Raw genomic sequence first — 25,131 nt, forward strand, 5'->3', positions numbered from 1 at the left:
CTCCACAATCCACAGCAGTGGGAGTGTCCCTGTCACCGACGTGTCTCCAGAGCAGAAATAACTGCGCAAATCTCGCTGCATCCCATCCAAAAAAACCTCCATCCTCCTCAGATTAAAAAAAAAAAAAAAAGAAGAAAAGAAAAGAAAGAAACAAAAGGAAAATCCATCTGAAAATCCATCTTTTCCAAAAGAAACCCGATCTCTCCTCGAAGGTACCTTTGGTTTCAAAAGTGCAGGAAGTGGGAGGATTCACGGGACGCAGTCCTTTAGGAATCCCTGCCTTCTACCGTGCTGGGAGAGCTGGGAGTGCTCCCAGACATCCCAGACATCCCATTCCTACTGCTCGGGCAGATCCGAGGCCGTCGGGGGCGCGGAAGCAGAGTGGGAAGAGCATCCTTGGAGTGACTCCCCGGGAAGTCCCAAGCTGTGTAAGGCATGTGAGGGAGCGCTCAGGGGGGGTCGCTGAAATCCTGGGAGTCTCCAGGTGGGATTGGGGGGTCCCACGGTGGCTTGGCTGAGTGCTGGAGGGGGGAAAGGCCACTGTCAGAAAGGACGAGGGGTTTAGTGGGAAAAACAGCGTCCGTCCGGCTCATCCCGGTGCCTGCGGAGGTGTGGATTCCAGTCCGGCGTTCCTTCCTTGTGGTGTGGCCCTGGATCCTTCAGGGAATCTTCCACCTGATCCCAGGGGGTTTTTCCATCCTCACCAGCTCGCTTGGATTATTTTTTCATTCATCGTTCCGGTCTACTCGTCCTGTTCTGATCCCATTCCTGCTTCCAGGCCCTCTTTGCTACATAGGATTTATGGAGTTGCCTTGAGAAGAAAGCAGGTGTGGGGTGGGAGGGGCGGCTCCCCACCCAGAAATCCCAACAAAGCAAATTTAAACCCAAAAAAGGTTTGGTTTTTTTTTTGCAGCACTGTTACCCCGTGCTTGACAGGGGAGAGGCTCCTCCCTGTCCTTCCACAAATCCCAAAAGTTCCTCCACAACCTCTTCTCATCCCGGGATGCTCCGGAGCTCGGTGGGAATGGGGGATGAGCTCCCTGTGGGATTTCCCAGCCTCAGCAAGGACAAGTCCTGGTGCTGAGGGAGGAGGTGGGGACCTGCTCTTCCCTGCATAGGTTTTTTTCAGGAAGGAGGGTTTTTTGGGAGAGGTTATGGGCAAGGTGCTGTCGTGAGGATGGACGGCTCAATAATCCGGTGTTTTCACCCCAAAATCCACCCCTTTCCTCCTTCCATGCCTTTGCTCTGCCCAGGCCCCTCTCACCCCTCTTCCCAAAATTCTTTGACTTCTTTTCCCCCTCCCCTCTGATCCAGAACCTTCCTGGAAAAATTAAACCCAAAAAGTTGGAGTTCCCTCCTAAAAGAACAAAAAAAAAGCCTCGGGGAGCCGAGCCCAACACGGGGTCCCTCCAGACTGGCACTGAGGCACCCCAAAACTGGGAAACAGCCCCAAAATGAGGAGCAACCCCAAACTGGGGAGCAGCTCGAGCATCTCCTCCCCTCCAGCCCCGATTCCCACTCCGGCTCCCGCCCCGCGCGCCCTTTGCCGTTGGCTCATTTGCTAAGGATAAATGGCATCGGCGGCCGCCTGGGCTGCCTCATTGGTTGGATTTTTTTCTTTTTTTTCTTTTTTTTGCATTTTTTTCACTATTTTAATTTTTTTTCCTCTATTTTTTTTTGTTTTGTTTTTTTTTAGTCCTCGCTTGATTCCCTTTCCTGTCGGAGGCAGCGGCGGCGGCGGCTGTCGGCGGAACCCCCGGCCACTCCGAACCCCTCGGGCACTGGGTGCTTTTCCCGGCGTTTTTGCTATGCCAAGGAATAAATGGCATTGACAGGGGACGTGGCCTCGGAGCTCTCGTTGCCCTCGGTCTCCTCTTTGTCCTTCTTGACCGTGTACTGGCCGATGAAGGAGCCGTCCTCGTTGAACTGGCCCTCGCCCCCTTCTCCGTAGTCCACCAAGCTGTCGTCGCTCTCCTGCTGCTTTATCGTCCCGTCCAGCGAGGTCTGGCTGTTGGGAAGAGGTTTGTTGTCTTCATCGCTGGCAGCAGAAGACAGACAGACACGGCAAGGGTTGAGAAATGGGGCTGGAAACCTTCCCCCGAGGGATGGAGATCCCAAATCAATCGGCAGCGGGAATACAGCTCGGCAGAGCCCTCAATAAATGGGGGCTCGTCTGGGTGTGGGTAAAGGACTGGGTGGTGTGGGAGGTGGAGGTTATTGGGATCTCTGAACACCCAATTTTCTCATTTTTCAGCTCAGAAATCAAATTTCTTAAACCTCAATTTCCTCATCTCAAATTTGGCCAACCTCGATTTTGTCATCTCAGTTCCTTTACTTCAATCGTTTAATCATAATTTCTAAATCTCAGTTTCTAAACCTCAATTTCTTAACCTCAATTTCTTAATCTCAGTTACTAAATCTCAATTTCTTAACCTTGATTTCTTAATCTCAGTTTCTAAATCTCACTTTCTTAACCTCAATTTTTCACTCTCAAATTCTTCCTCTCAATTCCTTCAATTTCTTACTCTCGGTTTCTAAATCTCAATTTTTTAAACCTTTATTCATTTCGGTTTCTCACTCTTGGTTTTCAAATCTCAATATTTCTTAATCTCAATTTTTTATCCTTGATTTCTTAACCTCAATACTCCACCCAAAACTTGGGTCAATGGGGCTGGATGAACATCAGGAATGTTCTTCCCTTGGAATCCCTTGGATTCTTTCTCTCTCAATGTTTTAGCCTCCTTTGTAACCTGGTTTAGTGGTTTCTTCCCAGATTTCCTTGAGGAAACAGTTTTTCCTTGAAAAAAACCACATTTTTTTAATTGGAAAAAATGTTTTTTCCTTGAAAAAAATGTGGTTTTTCCTTGAAAAAACACAGTTCTCCTTGAAAAACCACATTTTTTCTTGGAAAATTGTGTGTTTTCCTTGAAAAAATGCAGCTTTTCCTTGGAAAAAAAAAGCAGTTTTTTCTTGGAAACCACAGATTTTCCTTGAAAAAACCACGAGCAATGGGGAGCATTGCGAGGGGACACTTTCAGGATGCCAAGTTCTGTGCAGCTTCCAAAACTCCTGGGAATTTACCTTTCCCAGTTTATTTTTGGGCATTTTTCCTTGCTCAGTTTGGGTTTTTCTCCTTTTCATTAAAAGCCAGGTCACTAAAAAATAAAGAGTTCGACCCAAGAGGGACAAAAATCACTGTAAAGAATTCCTTTTAACCAAAATCTAACCAGGGAAAATCTGTTTTTCCTAGGAGGGCAGGGATTGGTATCCCACAAATTGAGATATTTTGGGAAGGATGAGATGGATTGCTCTAAATTGATATAAAAATTAATTTTTATATCAACCATTCCTTAGCTCATGCCAATTCTGTCACGTTCCTGAAGAAATCCCTTAAATATTTGTATTCCCACCTCCATTCCTGTCTTTTCCCAGTTTGTTTTAGTTTTTAGCTTGGGATTTGCCAGGCTCACTCTACTCCATTCCTTTATTATCCTTAAAATTCATGAAAAATTTGGATTTTTTAATTTTTTTTGCACCCTGCTTGGTCTCTTGAGCAGGGCAAGACATTAATTCTCCCTCATCCCATGGGATTAATTTTCCTTCATCCCACGGGATTAATTTTCCCTCATCCCACGGGATTCATCAGCTCCCTAAAGTGGGAGAGGAATTCGGGATCCTACCATGGGTTTCCTTGGATCAACGCTTTGGGAATTCAGCGATAACACAACCCTAATATTTGAGACTTTCTGTTAACTTGGCATCACAACAAAAAATTAATTTGTTAGCTCTGGAAGCAGTTTTTTTGGAAGGGGAAAAAATAGGGGGATAATTCAGTGTTGGAAGCAGGACTGGTGAGAAAGCCCCAAAAACGCCGAGTGGAGAGCGGCAAAATGCGGATCCTCAATTCCCAACACCCCTTCCCAAAGTTTTGGGGGCAGCTCAAGCCAAATCCAGAGCTGGATCATCCCTAACACGAGGGTTTGTGGCACCAAATTCCCACTGGGAATGCATTCCTGGAGAATTCCCGCTGGTTTTACCTCTCTCCAGCACCGTTTATCCCGTTAGCGCATTAGGAGGGAGCAGCGGTTTTCCATCAGCTCCTGATGGGATCTAACCCTGTTAAAATGGATTTCTGAGCCAGGCACTCGGGAACCAGAGTGCCCAGGTGGGAACCACGTGGGAAATGCTCTCCTGAATCCCATAAATCATCGGGAAGAGGGAGAGGCTGGAGCCTGAGGGAGGATTTTCAGGACTAAGAGTGGGTGGATTGATCAGGATCCAGCGGTTTTCTCTCATGTCCTTTATCCTCATCCCCTGGGATGCACTTTTTTGGGGAAGACAATAGTTTATCCTTAAAACACTGTTTCCTTTGAAAATTCACTCTTTTTTTTGCCTTGAAAAACCCACATGCATTCCCAAGTTCAATCCTGCTCCACCAGGAGGGATCAGCAGCTGGAGCTGGGGCGGCCTGGCTGGATTTGGGGGGCACACCCAGCCCACGGAGCAATTCCAAGCAGGATCTGACTCTCAGAAGCCCCGATGGCAGCGGGAATTAGAGGGATCTTGTTTAATGTGTTAGGCAGGGACGTGGGAATGGGGATAGGGAAGTTTTGGCCGTGAAGAAATCAACGGGAGCAAGGAAGGAAGGAAAACAAAATTCCAAAAAAAAAGCGGAATGTGCCGGACTTCTGGCAGCACAAGGTCCTACCTTTCAAGAGACCTTCACGGTCCATGTGGATAGACCAGGTGAAAAGGAGGAGAAGGAATGGGAATAAAACAGAGAGAAGCAGAAAGAGCCTGATCAGAGAGAGAAATGAGGAGGTTCTGCATTCACAGGGGCAGTGCTACGACCAAAAAAATTAAAAACCGGGAATCATCGCCTCGTTATACCAAATGGAGCTGGGAGAGCCGTTCCAGGCGGGATCAACCTCCTTGGGTGCCCCCAGGAAACCATCCCAGCATGGAAAGGGCCATCCAAGAAGGGCTGGGGGTGGTGGCCAGGGGACAGCGGTGGCTCTGGGGACCTGTGTGCAGCAGGACAAGGGTGGCTGGCTCATCCCAGAGTCCTGTGGGATTCCTTGGAATGTCCCTGTGGATAAACCTGCACCTTCCCAGAGCTTTTCCAGAGCTTTCCTCCCTCGCCAGGCTCCTGGGATGGTTCTGTGTCCTCCCGTCTCTCTGCCTGCTGAGATGTCCCCTCCTGGCAAGTGGCACTGCCTGCACCGTGTCACCCGTGCCGTTATCCTGGATATCCTGACTGGGAATCCGGATCCTAAATCCACTCAGCTTCCCCCTCCCGGCATCCTGAGCTTCCAACTGCCTCCCCACAGGCAGCACGAAACATTTGGTATAATGAGGCACCGGCTCTGGCACGGAACGGTGTCCATGGATAATGGTCCTGGCTTGGGAAGGAGCTTCCCTGCTTGGGAACACCATTATCCCGGGATGGGAGTGGAAAAATGCGACGGGATCTCGGGGTGAGGAGCTCGGAGAGTGGCATGCACAGGGCACCAGGGACGTGAGGGTGACGAGGGCACAGCAGCCATGCCATGGGGAGGAGGGGACGGGAGCCGGGATGGGCTCGATTCCTGCTCTTCCCTGAAATCCTAAATGCTGAAATCCTAAATGCTGCCCCTCCCGGAGCCCGGCCCCACAATCAGCCCCGAGCTCCAGCAGCCAACAGCTCCAGCCTCCGGTTTCACCTCCCCTTCTGCCTCCTGGAGGGAAAGCTCCTGGAATTCTCCCAGGAATCCTGGTGCTCCTCAGGAGGAGGGGGTGAAGCTTGTGGGTTTATTGGCTTTTTTTTGTTTGTTTTTCTTACTATATTTGGGTTGTTCCCCCTTTATTTAGTCCATAAAACTCCATGGATTCCATGCCAGAGTTTTATCGTCCTTCCACTGACTCCTGCCTTTCCCTTAGGAATTTTGGGAATGGGGTTGTCCGTAAAAGGCAGAAGGATGAAGGATTCACCCCAATCCTTCCCCTTGCCTGGAAGGAAACACTCCTTGGATGATGTTGGGGAATTTCTTCCCAAAAAAAGCAATTCCAAGAGTTTGGATTCCCTTTGGGGTTGCTTGGCCATGGATTTGCCTCAGGAATGTTGGAGGGGGCCAGGAGGGGCTCTGGAGAAGCAGAAATGGGAAATCCATGAGTGCTGCCAGAAGCTCGGCATGGGGGGATCCCTGGGGGGATCCCTGTGGGAATCCCTGTGGGAATGGGGCATCCAGGCTTCCCACAAACCACCCCATAAATCTGGGAAGCATGAGGTTCCCTGTCCTGACTGGAATCATCGTTTGGGGCCAGGCTGTGTCCTGGTCATGGCTCATTCCCATCTCATAAAATCCTGCCTTGGGAAGGGATGGGTCTAACCCCAAAACCTGCAGCAGGACCGGGCTGGGCTCCTTCCTCCTCTGCTGTTTTCCCTCTCCCAGCGTGGAATCCAAAGGGAGCATCCCAAAAATTCTCAGGTGGAATTTTTGGCCATCCCTGTAAGTGCTGAGCAGCAGGGAGGGCAGGAAGGTTTGGCTCTGGGCGTTGTTTAGGCTGTTAAGGAATTCCAGCCTTTCCCTAGAACTCCTGCTGGGATCTGTTTGTATTCCATGGGGTTTTTTGTGAGTCTGGGGCACTTCATGGAATCCTTTGGAATAAATAATTCCCTCTGAAATGGAGTTTCTGCACCTCTGACAAAACAAATGTGATCCCTGGTTGTGTTCCATTCCTGTTTCTGATTCATTTTGTTTCCCCTAAATCCTTTGGCAGAATCTGTTCTTATTCCATCCCTTCCTGAATCCCAACCCAATTCTTCCTGTGCTGGGAATGACATGGGATTGAATGAATCCCTGCTTTAAATGAGGAGGAAAATTTCCCGCTGGGTTTTGCCTCCACCTCAGGCGGGAAAAATAATTTTAATTCTTTAAGGAATTCAGGTTTAAATGTCTCAAATCCCCTCAGCTGCCAGGTGAGCCCTGCTCCCGCTCCCGGGGAATCTCAGAGAGCTGGGAATGCTTGGGAAGCTCCTGTCCCTGTCTGACACATCCCAGGAGTTTTCCTGGAGGGGAAAAGGCTCTGCTGCTCTTGAAGGGCGACATTTGCGTGCAAAGAGCGGGATGGAGCCGGGAGAGTCGAGAGGTTCCAGCTGAATCCCTGCTAGAGCCCTCCCGGGGGTTTTGGTGAGGTTGTTTGGGGTTGGAGCACAGGCAGACCCCAAATCATTCCCCCTTCCTGCTTCCAGGGCTGATCCCAACAGAATTTCGGGATATTCCTTTATGGGAAAGATACAGGCTGAGATGTGGGGTGAGACTCCAGAAAAACCCTCAGGCTGCTACAAAGTTTGGGGTTTTGGGGTGCTATTTTGGGATTATTTTTTTTTTGTGTTAGAAGTTCTGCTCTTGGTGGGAGCTCTCCCAGGGAGCTGATCTCATAATCCCAACTCTGCCCGGACTGATCCCAGTAGAAATTTGGGCATTTCTCCCAGGGATCCCCCTTTAGGATGCTTCAGAAAAACCCTCAGGCTGCTATGAAGTTTGGGGTCGTGGGGTGATTTTTGGGATTTTTTTTTTGTGTTAGAAATTCCATTAGGGTCGGTCTACTCCTGGTGAGAACTGTCCCAGGGAGTAGATCCCATAATCCCAACTCTTTCTGCACTGAGCCGAAGAGTTCTTTGGGCATTTCTCTTTTAGGATGCTCCAGAAATACCCTCAGGCTGTACAGAGCTCGGGTTTTTGAGGTGTATTTTGGGATTTTACGTGTCAGAATTAGGGTTGGTTCACTCCTGCTGGGAGCTGCCCAAGGTCGCCGGTTCCAGAATCCCAGGAAAAGGAGGCGGAACCCCACAGCGTTTTGGGAGCCGTTTCCTTCGGGAATTACAGCGGGAAGGCGGCGGGGGAGGAAAAAAGGGGGGGACAGGGAACGTTCCGGGGGATTTGTGGCACCACGGGGTGGGGAAGGGGGCTGTGATGGTGGGGGAGGGGCTGATGGGGGTCGGGCATTCCGTGGGGTCCTACCTGTAGTCGAAGGATCCGTCCTCCACGTTCTTGTCCTCGGGGTTGAGGTGCTCGTCCTTGTTGTCCCGCACTGCGAAGGAGCAGAGCCCTCCCAGTTAAACCAGTAAGGGCTGGAAGGGTTTGGGAACGGGGAGGGGCTGGGGAAGGGTCCTGGGGTGTCCCTGAGGGGGAAAAAACTGTGCCAGGGAGAGCTTGGATAGGGTTACAAAGGGGTTACTCAGAGTTTACAAAGGACTTACAAAGGGGTCACAAAGAGATCACAAAGGGTTTATAAAGGGGTATAAAAGGGGTTACAAAGGGACTTAAAAGGGGTTACAAAGGGCTACAAAAGTGTTTGCAAAGGGGTTACAAAGTGTTTACAAAGGGGTTAAAAACGGGTTTCAAAGGGATCACAAAGGGTTTACAAAGGGCTCACAAAGGGGTACAAAGGGATTTAAAAGCGGTTACAAAGCAGTTACAAAGGGATTACGAAAGGGTTACAAAGAGACTTAAAAGGGGTTACAAAGGTGTTACAAAGGGTTACAAAAGAGTTTGCAAAGGGGTTACAAAGTGTTTACAGAGGAGTTACTAAGGGGTTACAAAGGTTTGCTAAAGGGCTGCAAAGAGTTTGAAAAGGGATTACAAAGGGTTTTGAATGGGGTTACAAAGGTTTTACAAAGGGATTTACAAAGGGTTTGCAAAGGGATTGCAACTGCATTTACAAAGGGGTTGTAAAGGGGTTACAAAGAGTTGCAAAGAGTTTCTCGCCTCCCACCTGGACATTCCCCAAGCCTGGATGATCCCCAAGATTCCCAGACCTGTTTAAATTTTGGCATTTCCCATTCCCACTCTCACCTGGATCCTCCCCAGCATGGGATAATCCCCAAGAACCCTGGACCCATTCAAATTTTGTGAATTCTCTTCCCCACCATTGGACGACTCCCAAGAACCCCGGACTCGTTCCAATTTTGGGAATTCTCACCTGGGTACTTCCCGCCGCGGCTCCTCTTGATGAAGCAGACGATGAGTAGGATGAGCACGAGGAGGGCGATGGCGCACATGAGACCGATGAACCAGCCCTGCGTGGCGATGTCCACCTGGTTCTTGGTGTAGGCTGCGGGAAAACCGGGAAAACATTCCTGAGGAACGGAGCAAAGCACGGAGGACGTGGAGGAAGAGGAATTCGGGGAGTTCTCTGTAGTTTGGGAGCGTCTGGGTGTGTGGTTGAGGTTGTAGCTCAGGGATTTGTGAGGTTTTGGTGGGTTTTTGGTGATTTTATGGTGATTTTTTGGTGGTTTCTTGGTGGTTGTTTGGGTTTTATTGGTGATTTTTTGGTGCTTTGTTGGTGTTTTTTAAGGCCTTATTTGTCATTTTTGGTGCCTTATTTGTGATATTTTTGGAGCCTTATTGGTGATTTTTTGGTGGTTTCTTGGTGGTTTTTTTTGTGCTCTATTGGTGATTCTTTTTGTGTCTTATTGGTGATTTTTTTTTTGTGTTTTCTTGGTATTTTTTGGTGCCTTACTTGTGATTTTTTTTGTGGTTTATTGGGTTTTTTTGGTGCTTTATTGGTGATTTTTGATGGGTTCCTGGTGGGGTTTTTGGTGTTTTCTTGGTGTTTTTTGGTAGTTTCTTGGTGATTTTTTTGTGATTTCTTGATGATTTTTTTTGTGTATTCTTGGTGTTTTCTGGTGTTTTCTTGGTGTTTTTTGGTGCCTTATTTGTGGTTTTCTGTGGTTTATTGGTATTTTTTTTGTGCTTTATTGGTGATTGTTTGGTGGTTTGTTGAAGATTTTTTGGTGGTTTATTGACGGTTTTTTGTTGCTTTATTGGTGATTTTTGGTGGGTTTTTCTGGGGTTTTATTGGTGAATTTATGATGGGTTCTTGTGGGGTTTTTTGTGTTTTCTTGGTGTTTCTTCGAGGGTTTTTTTGGTGAAGTTTCTCTGCATTTTTTTAAAACAGTGGTCTTGTTGGGCTTTGGTGTTTTATTGGTGTTTTTACCAGTTTTTTTTGGTGTCTTTAGTGGTTTTTGGTAGTTTTTTCCTGTGGTATTTTCAGGTGTTTTCTGGGTGTTTGTTGGTGGGGTTTTGGTGATTTTTGGTGGGGTTTTGGTGTTTTTTTCATGTTTCTTTTTCCTTTAATAGTGGAAAACAAAATCAATTTTATCAGGAGCTACAAACAGCGAAGGGGCCCAACAGAAAGGAAAATTCGGGAAAAGGGAATTGCAGATAAAGGTGAAGGAAGCGGGGGAAGGAATTGATGGAATTTGCAGCATCTGAAAACTGCCCTGGCTGTGGGAAGATCCAAGAAAAACATTCCCAAGTCCTGTCCAGGGATTTTGGGAAGCACCTGGATCAGGGAATCGCTGAGTTCTGAGGGTTCCTTGGAAGCCTTGAACTGGGATGAACTGGGATGAGCTGGGATGAACATTGGTGACCACCAAAGGTCTCAGGGCCAGGAGGGGTCCGGTGTAAGCCCCCCAAGACTGGGAACAAGCGGGAAAACCTTGGAATTACACCAGGAATGACACAAATCCAGCCCTGGTGTCCGGGGATTTTGGGCAGCACCTGGATCAGGGAATCACTGAGTTCTGAGGATTCATTGGCAGCCTTGAACTGGGATGAACTGGAATGAACTGGGAGTGTAGAGGGGTCTGATAGGTCCAAGTGTTTTCTCCTGGAGCCAATTCCTGCTTCCAGCACCTTCCCAAGGCTCCTGCCTGTTTCTGGAATTAATTCCAAGCCTGTTCCCATCCTCCAACTCCCGTGCCCTCCCTGCCATTCCCCCACTCCTGGTTCCCAGCTCTCCCACACGGTCAGACAGACAAATCCATGGGCTAAAAATAGCTCCAAGGCTGTTTTTTCCAGCCTCTCCTTGGAATTCAGCGAGGCAGAGGAGAAAATACCCTTCAGCACAGAGGAGGCGCCGGATTTATCCAAGCTGAGGGAAAACGGAGACGTTCCTGGCGGGAATGTGGGAGAACCAGGGTGGTTGGGATGGGATTGGGAATGGGGATGGGCAGGAGAGAGCCAGGAGCATTCTGAAAATCTGGGGGGAAAAAAGATGGATAGAGAAAGGAGGGAGCAGCCCTCCCTTAATTCAGAGAGAAGGAATCTTGGAAGAGAGGTAGAGAAGGGAAAAAATGGGTTGGATTGGCAAAAATTCCTAACCCACAAAATCCCAGGGATCAAACTGTGCTTATTCCATTGGAATTGCACCCAAGACAAGAAGTGCTCTCCTCGGGATGGAATCCAGGGAATTGCAGGAGAACCACAGCAAAGAAATTTGGATTAAAGAGGAGAATGACACAGAGGAGAATTTTTGGTCAAGAATCGACGCTGAACCTGGAATGTTCTGTGGATTTGGGGCAGCACAGAGAGGGAAGGAGCTGCCTGATGATTCCTCTCCATTTCCTCATCCCAGCCTGAGCTCTGGAGTCCTGGAGGATGCGTTTTCATGGGATGATGGCAAAGAAATGGATCCAAATATCCGAGTGCTGGGGAAGGGAAGGGGGAGGAAGCTCTGCTGGAAAGCTTGGAGATGGAAAAATTCCGTGAAGAGCAATGGGATGGGATTTTTCCAGGGAGAAACAAGGGGGTCTTCAAAATACGAAATTCCAGAGAAGAAACTGAGAGGAGGGATGGGGGTTGGAACTGGGTTTGGAAAGGAGGGAGGATTTTAAACCCTGAGGCCCAGGAGATCTCACAGGAGGATTAGAGGCACTGCCTGTGGGTAAGGGGGAAATTCCTATCCTTCTCAAAAAAAAAAAAAAAAAAAAAAAAAACGGGGGATAAATCCATCCTTCCCAAAAAGGGGGGAATAAATCCATCCTTCCCCCCCAAAAAGGGGAGATAAATCCATCCTTCCCCAAAAAAGGGGGATAAATCCATCCTTCCCAAAAAAAAAAACAACAACCAAACCAAAACCAAAAAAAACCCAACCCTTGAGGAGCAAATCAAAGTCCCTGCAAAGGTGGATTTGGAGTAACTGTTAGGAAGGAAGGTTTGACACCCGTGGCTGTCCCAGGGGATTTTGTGATTTGCTTCAAGGTGAGGCCAAGCTCAAGGGAAAACGGGAAAGCAGCTGCAGGATCTGACAGGTCCTGATTGGAATTGCAGCTGCAGAGCCTTTTAAAAAAATAATTAATGATAATTTCATGTCAGAAAATTCATTAGCTAAGAGTCAGCCTTGACGTGCCAGGAGCAGAGCTCAGCTCCACCGAGTTTTTGTCTTGGATTGCAAAAGAGATTTTGGGTGTGAAAAGTCCCCTTTGGATCCAGCCTTGTGGGATCCTATTCCCAAAATCCTGGGATCCCTGAGGTTGGAAAATCCCTCTGGGATCACCGAGCCCAAGCCGTGCCCAATCCCCACCCTGAGCACCCAGAACCACCTCCAGGTGCCACCTCCAGGGATGGGCACCCCAAACCTCCCTGGGCAGCCCCTGCCAACCCTTCCCAGGAGCAAATCCCACCCTGAGCTCCCCTGGCCCAGCCTGAGGCCGTTCCCTCTCCTCCTGTCCCTGTTCCCTGGGATGAGATCCCAAATCCCCCCCGGCTGCCCCCTCCTGTCAGGGAGTTGTGCAGAGCCACAAATTCCCCCTGAGCCTCCTTTTCTGCAGCCTGAGCCCCTTCCCCTTCCCCTCAGTATTCTCCAAACCCTTCCCCATCTCCATTCCCTTCCCTGGCCACTCTTCCCAGTGTTTGCACAAGCTGAGCAGTTAATTTATTTATTTAAAATTTTGCAGCCCTCCTTCTACTCGGCTATTTTTGTCATTTCCAAGTGTCCTTTGCTCCTGGGAGGAATTCTGTCAGCTTAACAAGCTACCAGTTAATCAGGAGCAAAATCAGAACTCAGCCTCCTGCAGGGGAATATTTCTTATTTATCTGCCCCCAGCCTGAAGAAACCTTTAGAACAATGATTCACAAGATGTGAAAAAAAAAGCCCCAAACCCCCAAAACTGCTCAGTTCCTTTTGATCCAAAGCATTCCCGATGCCATAGGATTATCAGCGGGGGCCTGGCACTTGTGTCAGCAGCATCCAGCCAGGAGAGAAATGGATGTGGAGCGTTTATTCCTGCAGGGAAGGCGACAGCTCCATGCATCCCACAGGGCTCAGGTCAGCGCCAGCCTCAATCCCAGGGATAAAGGTGACTCCATCCCTTATTCTCCATGAAAATATCAGTAGGAACCTCTCAATTATGGAAAATATATGCAGAGTCTTCCCAGCAGGAATCAGCCAAGGATGTTGTGCTTTTTTTCCCTGTATTTTTTTTTTTTTAATGATTCCTGGCTCCTTGCTGTCCCCTCCATCACCCCACAGATGCCAAAGTGGGGGAAAGGCAGGGGAGGAAGGAAAAGAGGCGGGTCCAGCTTCAGAATGGTTTTCCAGAGGGATGTTAGTAAATATAAAATGCTTATGGATATATAAAATGGTTATTCAGAGGGATAAAATCGTTATCCATAGGGATAACTCCCATGGTAGGGTGGGAGCTGACGGAGATTCCAGACTCAGGGAAAGATCCAGAAAGAGAAATAAAATTGGGGATTTAACAAACACTGGAGGGGTCAGGGTCCAAAATCAGCTCTAAGGGGATCAGAATATTCCAGGGGCTGCTGTGCAATGGATTCACTCACTTGGAACAGTTTGGGGACGGAGCTGAGGGCAGCCCCAGCTGGGGATTTGCCAACCTTGAGCAGGGTTGGACACCCCAGCACCCCCTGGATGTGGCACCTGGGGACATGGAGGCCTTGGCAGTGCCAGGGAAGGGTGGGACTCGATGTCCAACGTTAATTCCATGGAACAGCAGCCCCTGGAATATTCTGCAATATATGTAATATTCCAGATTGGGAATTGGGAATTACCCTGTGATATTCCAGATTTTGTAACAATTTCAGATGCTCATGGGGAATGTGGGGAGCTCTGCTCCCCAATTCCCACAGCTCTCCCTAACTGGGATTCCCATTTTCCTTTTGTCTTTCCCGACAAAGCCTGGGAATTGTCAGAGCTTCCCATGCCACAAGTGGAGCTAAGCAAAACCATTTAAATTCCTTGGAAATCCCCAGCTCTACCTACAGCGTGCTCAGGGAGGTTATTCCAACATTTCCTGCTCTGTGGAACTCCAGCAGAGTGGAATTCACAGGAGCTGCACACAGATCCCTGTGGAAGAGCCCCGGGCGAATATGAAGGCATTTAAGGATGTTTGGATTTACTGGGAATCGTCAGGAGGGAACGGCGGAGTTTTACAAATGCACAAAACTCCTGTGGGACAAAGGACAGAGTGCCTGGGTGGGAAATGGGGGAATCCACAGTCAGGGAGATGTGGAAACCACACGGATGCAAACGGAAATCCTTAGGGATTCTCTTGTGCCAACACCACGTTCCCACTCCAATCCTGCATCCCAACAGTGACATCTCATTGTCCCCCAGAGTCCAACGAGCAAGCAGAGGCAGTGACAACATGAACGCGCTCTCCTCCCTTTCCTTCATCACAAGGAATCCCCATCCAAAGGGATCCCCATCCAAAGGAATCCCCATCCAAAGGGATCTCCATCCAAAGGGATCCCCATCCAAAGAGATCCCCATCCAAAGGGATCCCCAACCAAAGAGATCCCCATCCAAAGGGATCCCCATCCAAAGAGATCCCCATCCAAAGGGATCCCCATCACAAGGGATCTGCATCTAAAGGAATCCCCATTCAAAGGAATCCCCACCACAAGAGATCCCCATCCAAAGAGATCCCCATCCAAAGGGATCCCTATTCAAAGAGATCCCCATCCAAAGGGATCCCCATCCAAAGGAATCTCCATCCAAAGGGATCCCCATCCAAAGGGATCCCCATCCAAAGGAATCTCCATCCAAAGGAATACCCATCCAAAGGGATCCCCATCCCTTCCTGGGATTCTCCTCCTCCATGCAGCCCCTGGGTTGAGAAATGCCGAGAGCAGAGGGCGGTGGGATGCGGGATTTCCATGCAGCCATGGCCAAAGCACCATGGGGATGGCTGGGCCATGCTGGGGACACGCTGGGGACACGCCGGGGACACATCAGGGACATTCTGGGAACACGCAGCCAACGCCTGTCTCACCTGAACTGGTGGTAAAGGTAATGTACGAGTGCTCGCTGGGGTGGGACCACATGGGGAACACCCACAGCTTGTACATCATCCCCGGCGTCAGATCCGCCAGCTGCACCGAGGACGGGCCCTGAGCCTTAACGGGGATTGATTTCTCTGTCTTGTTACCTGGGGAACAGAAACCGCACATCAAACCCCGCCCTGACACCCCACGGGGACACCGGGGACACTGCGGCCCAGGCGCGGGCTGGCCGGGAATGACGCGGTTCCAGGGGCAGGGAGCTGCTGGTCTGGGGTCGGTACCGAGCCAAGGAGCTGCTGGTTTGGGGTCACTACCCTGGGGACAAGGAGCTGCTGGTTTGGGATCGGTACCAACTCAAGGAGCTGCTGGATTGGGGTTGATATCCAAGCTAAGGAGCTGCTGGTTTGGGGTCATTACTCCAGGGAAAAGGAGCTGCTGTTTGGGATCAGTACCAAGCCAAAGGACTGCTGGTTTGGGGTGACTACCCTGGGGACAAGGAGCTGCTGGTTTGGGATTGGTACTGAGCCAAGGAACTGCTGATTTGGGATCGGTACCAACTCAAGGAGTTGTTGGATTGGGGTTGATATCCAAGCTAAGGAGCTGCTGGTTTGGGGTTGGTACCCAACCCAAGGAGCTGCTGGTTTGTGATCATTTCCTAAGACAAGGAACTGCTGGTTTGGGATTGTGATAATGCAGGCAGGACACTGTGATATCTCTGGGGATTTAGTGGGAATAATGCAGTTCCAGGGACAAGGAGTTGCTGGTTTGGGGTAATTTCCTGAGCCAAGGAGCTGTGGTTTGGGGTCATTACTCCAGGGAAAAGGAGCTGCTGGTTTGGGGCCACTTCTCTGGGGACAAGGAGCTGCTGGATTGGGATTATCGCTCTGGGGACAAGGAGCTACCGGTCTGGGATCAGTACCAACCTAAAGAGTTTCTGGTTTGGGATTACCCCAGGGACAAGGAACTGCTGGTTTGGGATCGGTACCCGTTGAGAATTGTGGCTTTGAGGTTTTGTCCCTTCAAATGCCACCAAAAAGGGGTGGACAACATGGCTGTCCAGGAAGGGCTGGAATCTCCAAGATTTCCTCCCTCAGCCAGATCCTGCAGAGGGAATCCCAAGGGATTGATGTTTCTACATGGATTCAGCACCTGGGCTTGCTCCTTGTGCCTCCCAGTGACTGGGAAAAATAGGGATGTGTTGGGAGCTGGGATATTTGGGATTTAGGGCCTGGCAAGATCATGCATATCCTGCAATATGGGAATTTCAGAGACAGGGAATCAATTCAAGGACAATTCAAGGTCATCTCCCAAGGGAAGTTGGAATGGCCAGGAGGGGTTTCCTGTCGGGAATTACAATTTCAGGGATTCCAGACCAGCACAGCAGCGGATGCGAGGGCTGGGAAATAAATTCAGGGATGAGCAGCAGCCGGCACCGCCCCTACAGAAACCCCAAACCAACCAAGAGCACAAAAACCTCTCCCTAAACCGGCACCAAACCCGGAGATCCTGGTTCTGCTTCAGCCCAGGACGGAGCCGCACAACGCTGAGAAACACCGAGGAGGAGGTTTGGGGATCTTAGAGGATTCTGCCAACTCCAGGTTCAGGAATCCCAATTCCCATCAATTTCATTTCCCTCTCTGTTTGCCACTTCTTCCCATCGACCGCAACTCAAAGATCGCCAAACCCCACGGCCGTCGGCGCACGGAGAGGGAACCCTTCGAGAACTCTGCTCTACCCCAACGCCACAGCCACGAGGTTTTGCCCTCCCTTTTTTTTCCCCAGCTGGAATCATGGAATTAAATCCCAGGGAAAGGCGGGAGCTGGCAGGATCTCTAAGGGCAGCGCCACCCCATAGAGTCCCCACGCGATCTGATGCTTACTGGTGATATACTTAACCACAAATTCAGTTCCTGCCGAGAAATTGTGGCTCCAGGTGATGTTTGCCCAGTTACTGTTTGCCATGGCTCTGATGTCCCATATGGACGATCCATTGGCGGCTGGGGGACAGGTTAGAACACGAGTTAGTGTTTAGTGGGGTTAGGCCCGGCTCAGAGCTCAAAGTTCGCGAAAATTTTGGAAAAATTGGCAAAAATCTTAGAAAACCTGACAAAAAACTTACAAAACCTGGCAAAAACCTCACAAAACCTGACAAAAATCTTACAAAACCTGATAAAAACAAAAACCTTACAAAACCTGACAAAAAACTCACAAAACCTGACAAAAACCTCACAAAACCTGACAAAAATCTTATAAAACCACAAAAAAAAAATTAAAAAGTACAAAAACTTTATAAAACCTCATAGAAACACATAAACATCATAAAAACCTCATAAAAAACCTTTTTAAAAGCCTTACCAAAACCTTACAAAACCATCACAAAATCCTTGCAAAAAAGTCACAAAATCCTTACAAAATCCTTAAAAAAAATTATAAAACCTCATCAAAACACATAAGCATCACAAAAACCTCATAAAAACCTTGAAAAACCTTACAAAAAAATTTTCACAAAATCCTGACAAAAACCATGCAGAAACCTCACAAAAACCTTAAAAAGTTTAAAAAACTTCTACAAAAAATCCTACAAAATCCTTACAGAAACCTCACAGAAACCTCATAAAAACCTCACAAAATCTCACTAAATCCTTGCAAAAATCCCACAAAAACCTCACAAAATCCTCATAAAAACCTGGAGCGAACACTTTGGTCTCAGCCTACGCAAGAATTAACCTCAACCTGAGGTTGGATCCATTCTTCCCAAGATTCCCAACATTTTTTAGGGAATTTTTGGTGCTGTTTAAATCCATCGGCACTCGGCTCATCCTGGAATTCCCTGAGGTTCTGGGCCAGCGGGGAAACCTCGTCCTGGAATTCCTGCATGGATGAGCACGGCTCCAGCGCCGACAGTGGCAGGGAATTGTCACTTGGCTGTGGCCCCGCTGGGACGATGGGGTCACTCGTGTGTGAGGTTGAAGTTAAGGGATCTCGACGTGCCTTGGGATGAATCCTGTTCCTACATAAGTGGGAACCAATCCCACCTTTGCTGGGATTTTAAGGGACAGCAGAGAAGTGACACCTTGGGGATTTTTTTTGGCTTTTTTCCTTGAGGGGTTTCAATGTTTTGATGTCACAAAATCTGGGATTGACCGCCACAACCCCGATTTTGGGGTTTTTAGGGCACCTGATGTTGTGGGGTGATGTGGAATCCCTTAAATCCCAACCTGGGTTTTGTGGGGACACCGGAGGTTCCTTGTTTCCTTCTGTCCCCTTTCCCTGCTCTGTGCCTCATGTTTAATTCCTTATTTCCCTATTCCCTATTTCCATGGATTAATGATGGGTGTGGGGGTGATGTCTCCAACCCTGCGGTGTCAGGTGGGGGCAGATCCCCCCTGCAGAAGGTTTTGGTGGTTTTAAAGCGTTTTAAACTGATTTTGCACAAAAATACAGAGAAATGCCTTTGATCTCAGTCAGGGGATCATCCCAGACTGGTTTGAGTGGGAACGGACCCAAAACTCACCTCATTCACCCCAAATCCACATTTTCCACTCTCCCAGGCTGCTCCAAATCCCATCCAAGTTTTTAATCCTGATTTCATTCCCTTTCTGCTTGATTTCTTTTTGAACAGTCCTGATTATTTATAAACCGTAAATTCTGTTATCCCGGTGTTTCAAAGCCGGATAAATCCTTCCAGATTTATCCCTCAACCACATCCAGGAGGGAAGATTTTCCCTGCCAGAGCCAAGTTTGATTCTTCTGATGGTCCAAGAAGTTCCTCCTGACCTGGGAAATGCCAGCCAGGGATGGTGCTGGAGTTCCCACCCTTCCTTCCCCGGCGTTCCCGGGGGCTCCGGAGCAGCGGGATAAACCCGGATACATCCTGACAGCTCTCCTTGTGAACAGCTGAGGTGCTAAATCCGAACTGACACCTCCTGCAGAACCCGTTTTTAACAGCTCTGAACACCAGAGAACACTTTGAGGGCACTCTGTAGGGTTTATATCTATTCCCAAACCTCCTGTTCACCACGGTGACACAGAACCCTCCAAATCCCCACTTGAACACCCAGATTCCCATCCCAGACCATGGGATGGCTCCGATTTCCCTGATATCCCAAAGAATCGAGGTGGGGAAGGATCCCAGTGGGGTTAGAGAGGGGTTAGAGGACAAGGAAAGCTCAGTACCCAACTCGTGCCTGGTGGTGGCTGCCGGAGCCCTCTCGGCAGCGGCGCTGGTGCTGGCGGCGGTGCTGGCGGCGGTGCTGGTGGTTGTGGTGGTGGTGGTGGTGGTTGTGGTGTCGGTGGTGGTTGGGGTGGTTGTAGGACTGGTTGTAGGACTGGTTTCAGGACTGGTTTCAGGACTGGTTGTAGGACTGGTTGTAGGACTGGTTTCAGGACTGGTTTCAGGACTGGTTTCCTCCACTGTGGTTGGAGGCGGCCCAGTTGCCTCTGGGAGAGGGAAACACCAGCTTTGTACCTGAGGTGGAGTCCCCTGGGCACTGCCCTCCCCAGAGCGGCACGGCACGGAGCAAATCCTGCTGGGAACGCACGGCTGGAGCCCTTTTCCTATCCCTGGCCCCATGCAAAAATGTCCTGAGCCCATCCCAGGGGCTGGAGTAAATCCCACTGGGAATATGAAGCTGAATTCCTTTTCCTGCCCCTGTCCACGTGCAGGGATGGCCTGGGCTGATCCCAGGGGCTGGGAGAGGTGCAGGAGCAAATCCCACTGGGAATGCCAGGCTGAGCCCTTGTCCCCATGCAAAAATGTCCTGAATCCATCCCAGGAAAGGTGCAGGAGCAAATCCCGCTGGGAACGCACGGCTGGAGCCCTCTTCCTGTCCCTGTCCCTGTGTAGGGATGGTCTGGGCTGATCCCAGGGGCTGGAGCAAATCCCACTGGGAACATGAGCTGAATTCCTTTTCTCTCCCCTTTCCCCATGCAAAAATGTCCTGAGCCCATCCCAGGAAAGGTGCAGGAGTAAATTCCACTGAGAACGCACAGTTGGAGCCCTTTTCCTGTCCCTGTCCCCATACAGAGATGGGCTGAACTCATCCCAGGGGCTGGAGCAAATCCCACTGGGAACATGAGGCTGAATCCCTTTTCCTACCCCTGTCCCCCTGAGCCAACCCCAGGGGCTGGGAGAGGAGCTGAGGCTGCTCCCATTCCCCCATTTCGATCCCAATCCCGACCCCAAACCTGAATTTATCCTGTTTTTCCCTGCCCATCACCCTCTGGGACAAACCAGCACAGCCAACCTGGGAAAACGCGGCTGAGGGGTCGCCCAGGTTTGTGCTCATCCCATTGTCCCGCCGCATCCCAAGGAGCTCGAGGATGCTCGGGGAGCTCGGGATTCAGCCCGAGGAAGAGGCGCTAATCCCATTTGTCGGGCGAGCCGCAATTCCATTAATCCAGCTGTCCCTGGACTTCACCTTCAGTATTTTTTTGAGCTGCCAGCTCAGCCTGCGGCTTCCTGGCTTTTTGCAGCCTGGAGAAGGAGCAGCTTTGCCATCGAGTAGGGTTTAACCCTGCGGGGGATGGAGCCTGGACAGCGCTGCCCCTCCCAATTCCCATTTAAATGAGGCCTTGGAGCACCTCGAGGTGTCCAGGAGGATAATTCGGAGCGGTTTGTTTGTTAATTGTCTCGTTCGGGCTGTGATTCCAAGAAAAAGCAGGAATGCTTCAAGGGAAGGGGGGATGAGTCCTTTAACCCACCCTGAGCGGGTGAGGGTCCCACAGGGAGGGAGGGGGGTTCTGGTTGGGGCTGGAACCTCCCAGCAGAAAACGCAGCCGGAATTCTGCTCCAAATACCAAAGGTGACTGCGAGGGGACTCACCCCGGCACGCTCAGGTTAAATTACATTTATCGTCATTTCTCCTGAGGCTCACGGGATTCCAAATCCCTCTGATGGGCAGAGGAAGCCAGATTTTATAAACATCACCCCCAAACCTGAACAGCTCTAGGGAAACACTTTAAAACCAGTGCCAGGATCAAGCCAGGCTTTTCTTTCCCACCCAGCCCATCCTCAGCACCCAAAGGCAGAGAGGGGCAGGAGTTCGCTCTGTCCAAGATGCAAAATTAGAGTTAGAGCACAGCTGGAAGCACCAGCCCAGCTCAGGGGTGACCCCAGAGCCCCCCAAGGCGCTCAGAAACTCCAGCCCAGCTCAGGGGTGACCCCAGAGACCCCAAGGCACTCAGAAACTCCAACCCAGCTCAGGGGTGACCCCAGAGCAATCCCAGCTCCTCAAAGTGCCCCCAGAGCAGCCACAGTCCCCCCAAAACTCCAGGTCAGCCTCGGGGATGCCCCCAGAACATCCCTGATTCCTCAAATGCCCCAGGAGCTATCACAGTTACCCCAAAACCCCATCCATACCCAGAGGTGCCCCCAGAGCATCCCCAGCTCCTTAAAAGCTCCATCCCAGCCCCTGGGGCAGCCACAGTCACCCCAAAAATCCCGGCAAGCCATGGAGAGCAGCCACAGTCATCCCAAAAACCCCGACAAGCCATGGAGAGCAGCCACAGTCACCCCCAAACCTCAGCAAGCCATGAAGGGCAACCACAGTCACCCCAAAAACCCCAGCCCAGCCCCAAGAGCAGCCACAGTCACCCCAAAACCTCAGCAAGCCATGGGGAGCAGCCAAAGTCACCCCAAAAACCCAACCCAGCCCCACGAGCAACCACAGTCACCCCAAAAACCCCGGCAAACCATGGGGAGCAGCCACAGTCACCCCAAAAACCCCGGCAAACCATGGGGAGCAGCCACAGTCACCCCAAAAACCCCATCCCAGTCCCAGGAGCAGTCACAGTCACCCCAAAACCCCTCCCGGCTCTGACCCCACACCATCCCCATCTCATGCACCCCCATCCGAAGCCCCCCGTGCACGGCCCGTCCCTGCCCCAGCCGGGGGAGGTGACAGGGAGGGGACACATCCAAAGGCTCGGCTTTGCCCTCGCGTGTTCCTGGGGAGCCAAAATTAAAAATTAAAAAAACAAAAAAAGAGGGATTTTCTCGTTTTGTCCTTCTGGGTTTGTTCCACAAGGACTTTACGGGGTCCTGAGGCCGCTAAAAGCTTTTCCTGCTTTCCAGAAATTTGTCCCCATCCATCTCCACTGGCTCCTGGCGGGTTTGTGGGGTTAAGAGATTGGTGTCGCCGGGTTAATGTCCCCATTAATGTCCCCGCCGGAGCCTGGGGACAATCAGGGATCAGCTAATGCAGGCTCGGCATTCCCGTGGGGATCCTGGCTCCCCTCGGAGGAAAACGAGACCTCCAAAAGCACAAAGTGACTTCGGGGAAGAGGAAAACCTGGCCCGGCTTTCCAGCTTCCACCGGGGCCTCCCAGGAGCAGCAGAAATTCGGATTTAATGCTCCTCCAGACTTCAGACGGGAAGGGATTATCCGGGATAAATCCCAGCCTCGCTCCTCATCTCTGAGCATCCCTCACGCACCCAAATCCTCCGGGATTCTCCGCCTGGAGCCCCGGGATGAGCAGCCCGCGCTTCCAGGCGGGATTTGCCCTCCCTGCCCCGCTCCCCTGGCTCCGGGGGAAGCGATCCCCGGCAGCGGAGCCGTCACTTCCCATCGGGATAACTCGGGCTGGCTCCGGGAGGGGATGGAAGGGATGGAAATCGCCCTGGCAGGAGCAGGGACGGGTGAAGAGTGGGATGGGGTGAGCTGGAAAACTCGGGGAGGGGTTTGATCCTAAAGCGCCCCGGGATGTGAGGATGAGGCCTCGGTCGGGTTTAAAGGGGAAATGGAGGCAGGAGGAGATTTAGGGGGGGTCACTGGGGCTTGAAATCCGTCCCCTAATGAGGGCTGGGGGGATTTCAGGGATCCCAGGGATCACAAGGATCTGATATCCCCAAAGAAAATGGATCTCAGGAATCAGAGGGATCTCAGGGATCTCAGGGATCTCAGGGATCTCAGGGATATCAGGGATTTGGTATCCCCAAAGAAAAGGGATCAGAGGGATCGGAGGGATCTCAGGGATCATGGGAATGAAGGGGGATCTCAGGGATCCAATATACCCCAAAGAAAAGGGGCCTCAGGAATCTCAGGGATCTGCTATCCCCCAAAGAAAAGGGATGTCAGGGATCACAGGGATCACAAGGATGTGATATCCCCCAAAAGAAAAGGGATCACAGGGATCACAAGGATGTGATATCCCCCAAAAGAAAAGGGATCGCAGGGATCTGGTACCCCCAAGGAAAAGGGATTAGAGCGATCAGAGTGATCTCAGGGATCTGATATCCCCCAAAGAAAAGGAATCTCAGAGATCTCAGGGATCTCAGGGATCTGATATCCCCCAAAGAAAAGGGATCCCAGGGATCAGAGGGATCACAAGGATCTGATATCCCCCAAATGAAAAGGGATCTCAGGGATCACAGGGATCACAAGGATGTGATAGCTCACTGAAGAAAAGGGATCTAAGGGATCAGAGGGATCTCAGGGATCCAATATCCCCCAAAGAAAAGAGCTCTCAGCCATCCCAGAATCCCTTCCTGAGGTCCCTCTTGCTGCCACCAAGAGTGACAAAGATCCCAAAAGGAAACAGAAGACCCAGGCTGGCATTCCCAGACCCTTGGGAAGCCTGAAACTCCCAACCACCCTCCTAAAAACCACAGTGATGCTCCAACCCCGGTGTTCCCGAGCTTTGTGGAGCAGCTGGAGTTGTTTTTCTTCATTCCCAGGGCTTGGATGGAAAGTTTGCAGACAAGGACAAAGCACCTGGAATTTGGGGGATGAGGAGAAAATCCTCATCCCAAAGACCCCACTCCAAGGTGGGAATTGCTCCAAGAATGAAGAAATTCAGATTGAAAAACACCAGCAGCAATTCCCAGCTCTTGATGCCATTTAAGCCGAGCCCAGCAGCAATTCCAGCTCTTGATGCCATTTAAGCCGAGCCCAACTTCCTGGAAAGAGCCAAAGGAGCACTCAGCTCTTTAATTGCCTCCCTTTCAAGGCTTTTTCTGTCTCCAAGATCCATTATTGCCTCCCAGGGAGGGATGGGGGCAAGATGATGGATTGAGGATGCAGCAATTAATAATTTCACTAATGAGAGATGCTGAGCTCTTCGCTGCCTCCCCAGCTGGGAAAGGAGCAGTAAAAAAAAGAATCCAAACCTTCATAAAAACCTGGGGGAAAAAAAAATCCCAGAGAGGGAGAATCCTAAGGGGGAAATGGGATTTTTTAAAGGAAACTCTAAGGAAAAGACAAAAATCCTGCTCAGAGCAGGATAATTCAGTGAAAAGTTTTTTGTTGCTGCTGTGGTTTGTTTTTTTTTCCTAAATCCAGGAAACAATCCCAATCTCTGCTGCTTTTTAATTATTTAAAGGTGCTTTTAATGTGTTGTTGGGCTGTGGCAACAGCTTTCCCTGGGGTGTGTCTACAGAATAATGAGGCTTGGAGAAATTGGGATGAATTTTTCATGATTTTGGATGATTGGGCCGAGGACATTGGTGGAAATTTATTTTTAATTCTCCCGGTTTTTACCAACAGAATGGAATTGGGAATCCTTGGCTGTGAAGTCCCTCCTGATTGAAACTCCACATCTGGAGGAGTCTGGCGAGCAGAATGTGGGAAATTCGTGTGGGGTGTGTGGAAATCAGAATTTTCCAAATCTATGAGAGGTGGGAATCGTTCCCCGAGCGACCTGGGATTGTGTTGGGGGCGATGTTGGGATAACCGGGATCGGTTTTTCCATGGGAAAAGAAGAGGAGGAGCTGTCCCTGGTGCTGCAGGAAAAAAAAATTAAAATCTCTCCCTGCTCCCACGTTTATTTTTTGGGAATTGCGAGGAGGGCAAAGCCAGCAGAAGGCTCCATGCAGAACATGCACAGCTGAAATTCCCGCTCAACCCTTCCAATGGACACCGGGAATGGGAGGAATCTCCTGGATCGAAGCCCTGGGAGAGCTGCTCGGGATCACCACCCCAAAAAAATCCCAAATCTCCACAGGGATCCCGTGGAGCTCAAAATGTTCTGTGGTTTGTAAGGTGGGGATGGAGAGGGTTAAAAAAGGAGAGGGGTTTGTGCAGAGTTGGGGTTAAAATCCTCCCTCAGAGAGGGGAAA

The 25,131-nt window shown here is 50.2% G+C and overlaps 1 protein-coding gene across 24 annotated transcripts in view; it reads right to left on the minus strand.

Moving 5' to 3' along the window:
* Positions 1 to 404: 404 nt before the first annotated feature.
* NFASC (neurofascin) overlaps positions 405 to 25,131 on the minus strand; it is a 75,853-nt gene continuing 51,126 nt past the window's right edge. For 6 of the 24 annotated variants that reach the window (XM_033080343.1, XM_033080339.1, XM_033080345.1 and 3 more), the window contains 7 exons: positions 19,251 to 19,514; positions 16,955 to 17,071; positions 15,065 to 15,220; positions 8,965 to 9,096; positions 8,004 to 8,073; positions 4,709 to 4,720; positions 405 to 2,038 (listed from right to left, as the gene is read on the minus strand). In XM_033080343.1, the coding sequence (XP_032936234.1) occupies positions 1,807 to 2,038; positions 4,709 to 4,720; positions 8,004 to 8,073; positions 8,965 to 9,096; positions 15,065 to 15,220; positions 16,955 to 17,071; positions 19,251 to 19,514 (983 nt within the window). In that variant the 3' untranslated portion in view covers positions 405 to 1,806. Of the gene's footprint in view, positions 2,039 to 4,708; positions 4,721 to 8,003; positions 8,074 to 8,964; positions 9,097 to 15,064; positions 15,221 to 16,954; positions 17,072 to 19,250; positions 19,515 to 25,131 lie in introns of those variants that run through there. The other 18 variants (XM_033080358.1, XM_033080354.1, XM_033080352.1 and 15 more) reach the window with 8 other exon arrangements.

The sequence above is a fragment of the Catharus ustulatus genome, chromosome 25 (genome assembly GCF_009819885.2).
Source record: "Catharus ustulatus isolate bCatUst1 chromosome 25, bCatUst1.pri.v2, whole genome shotgun sequence".
Taxonomy (NCBI): domain Eukaryota; kingdom Metazoa; phylum Chordata; class Aves; order Passeriformes; family Turdidae; genus Catharus; species Catharus ustulatus.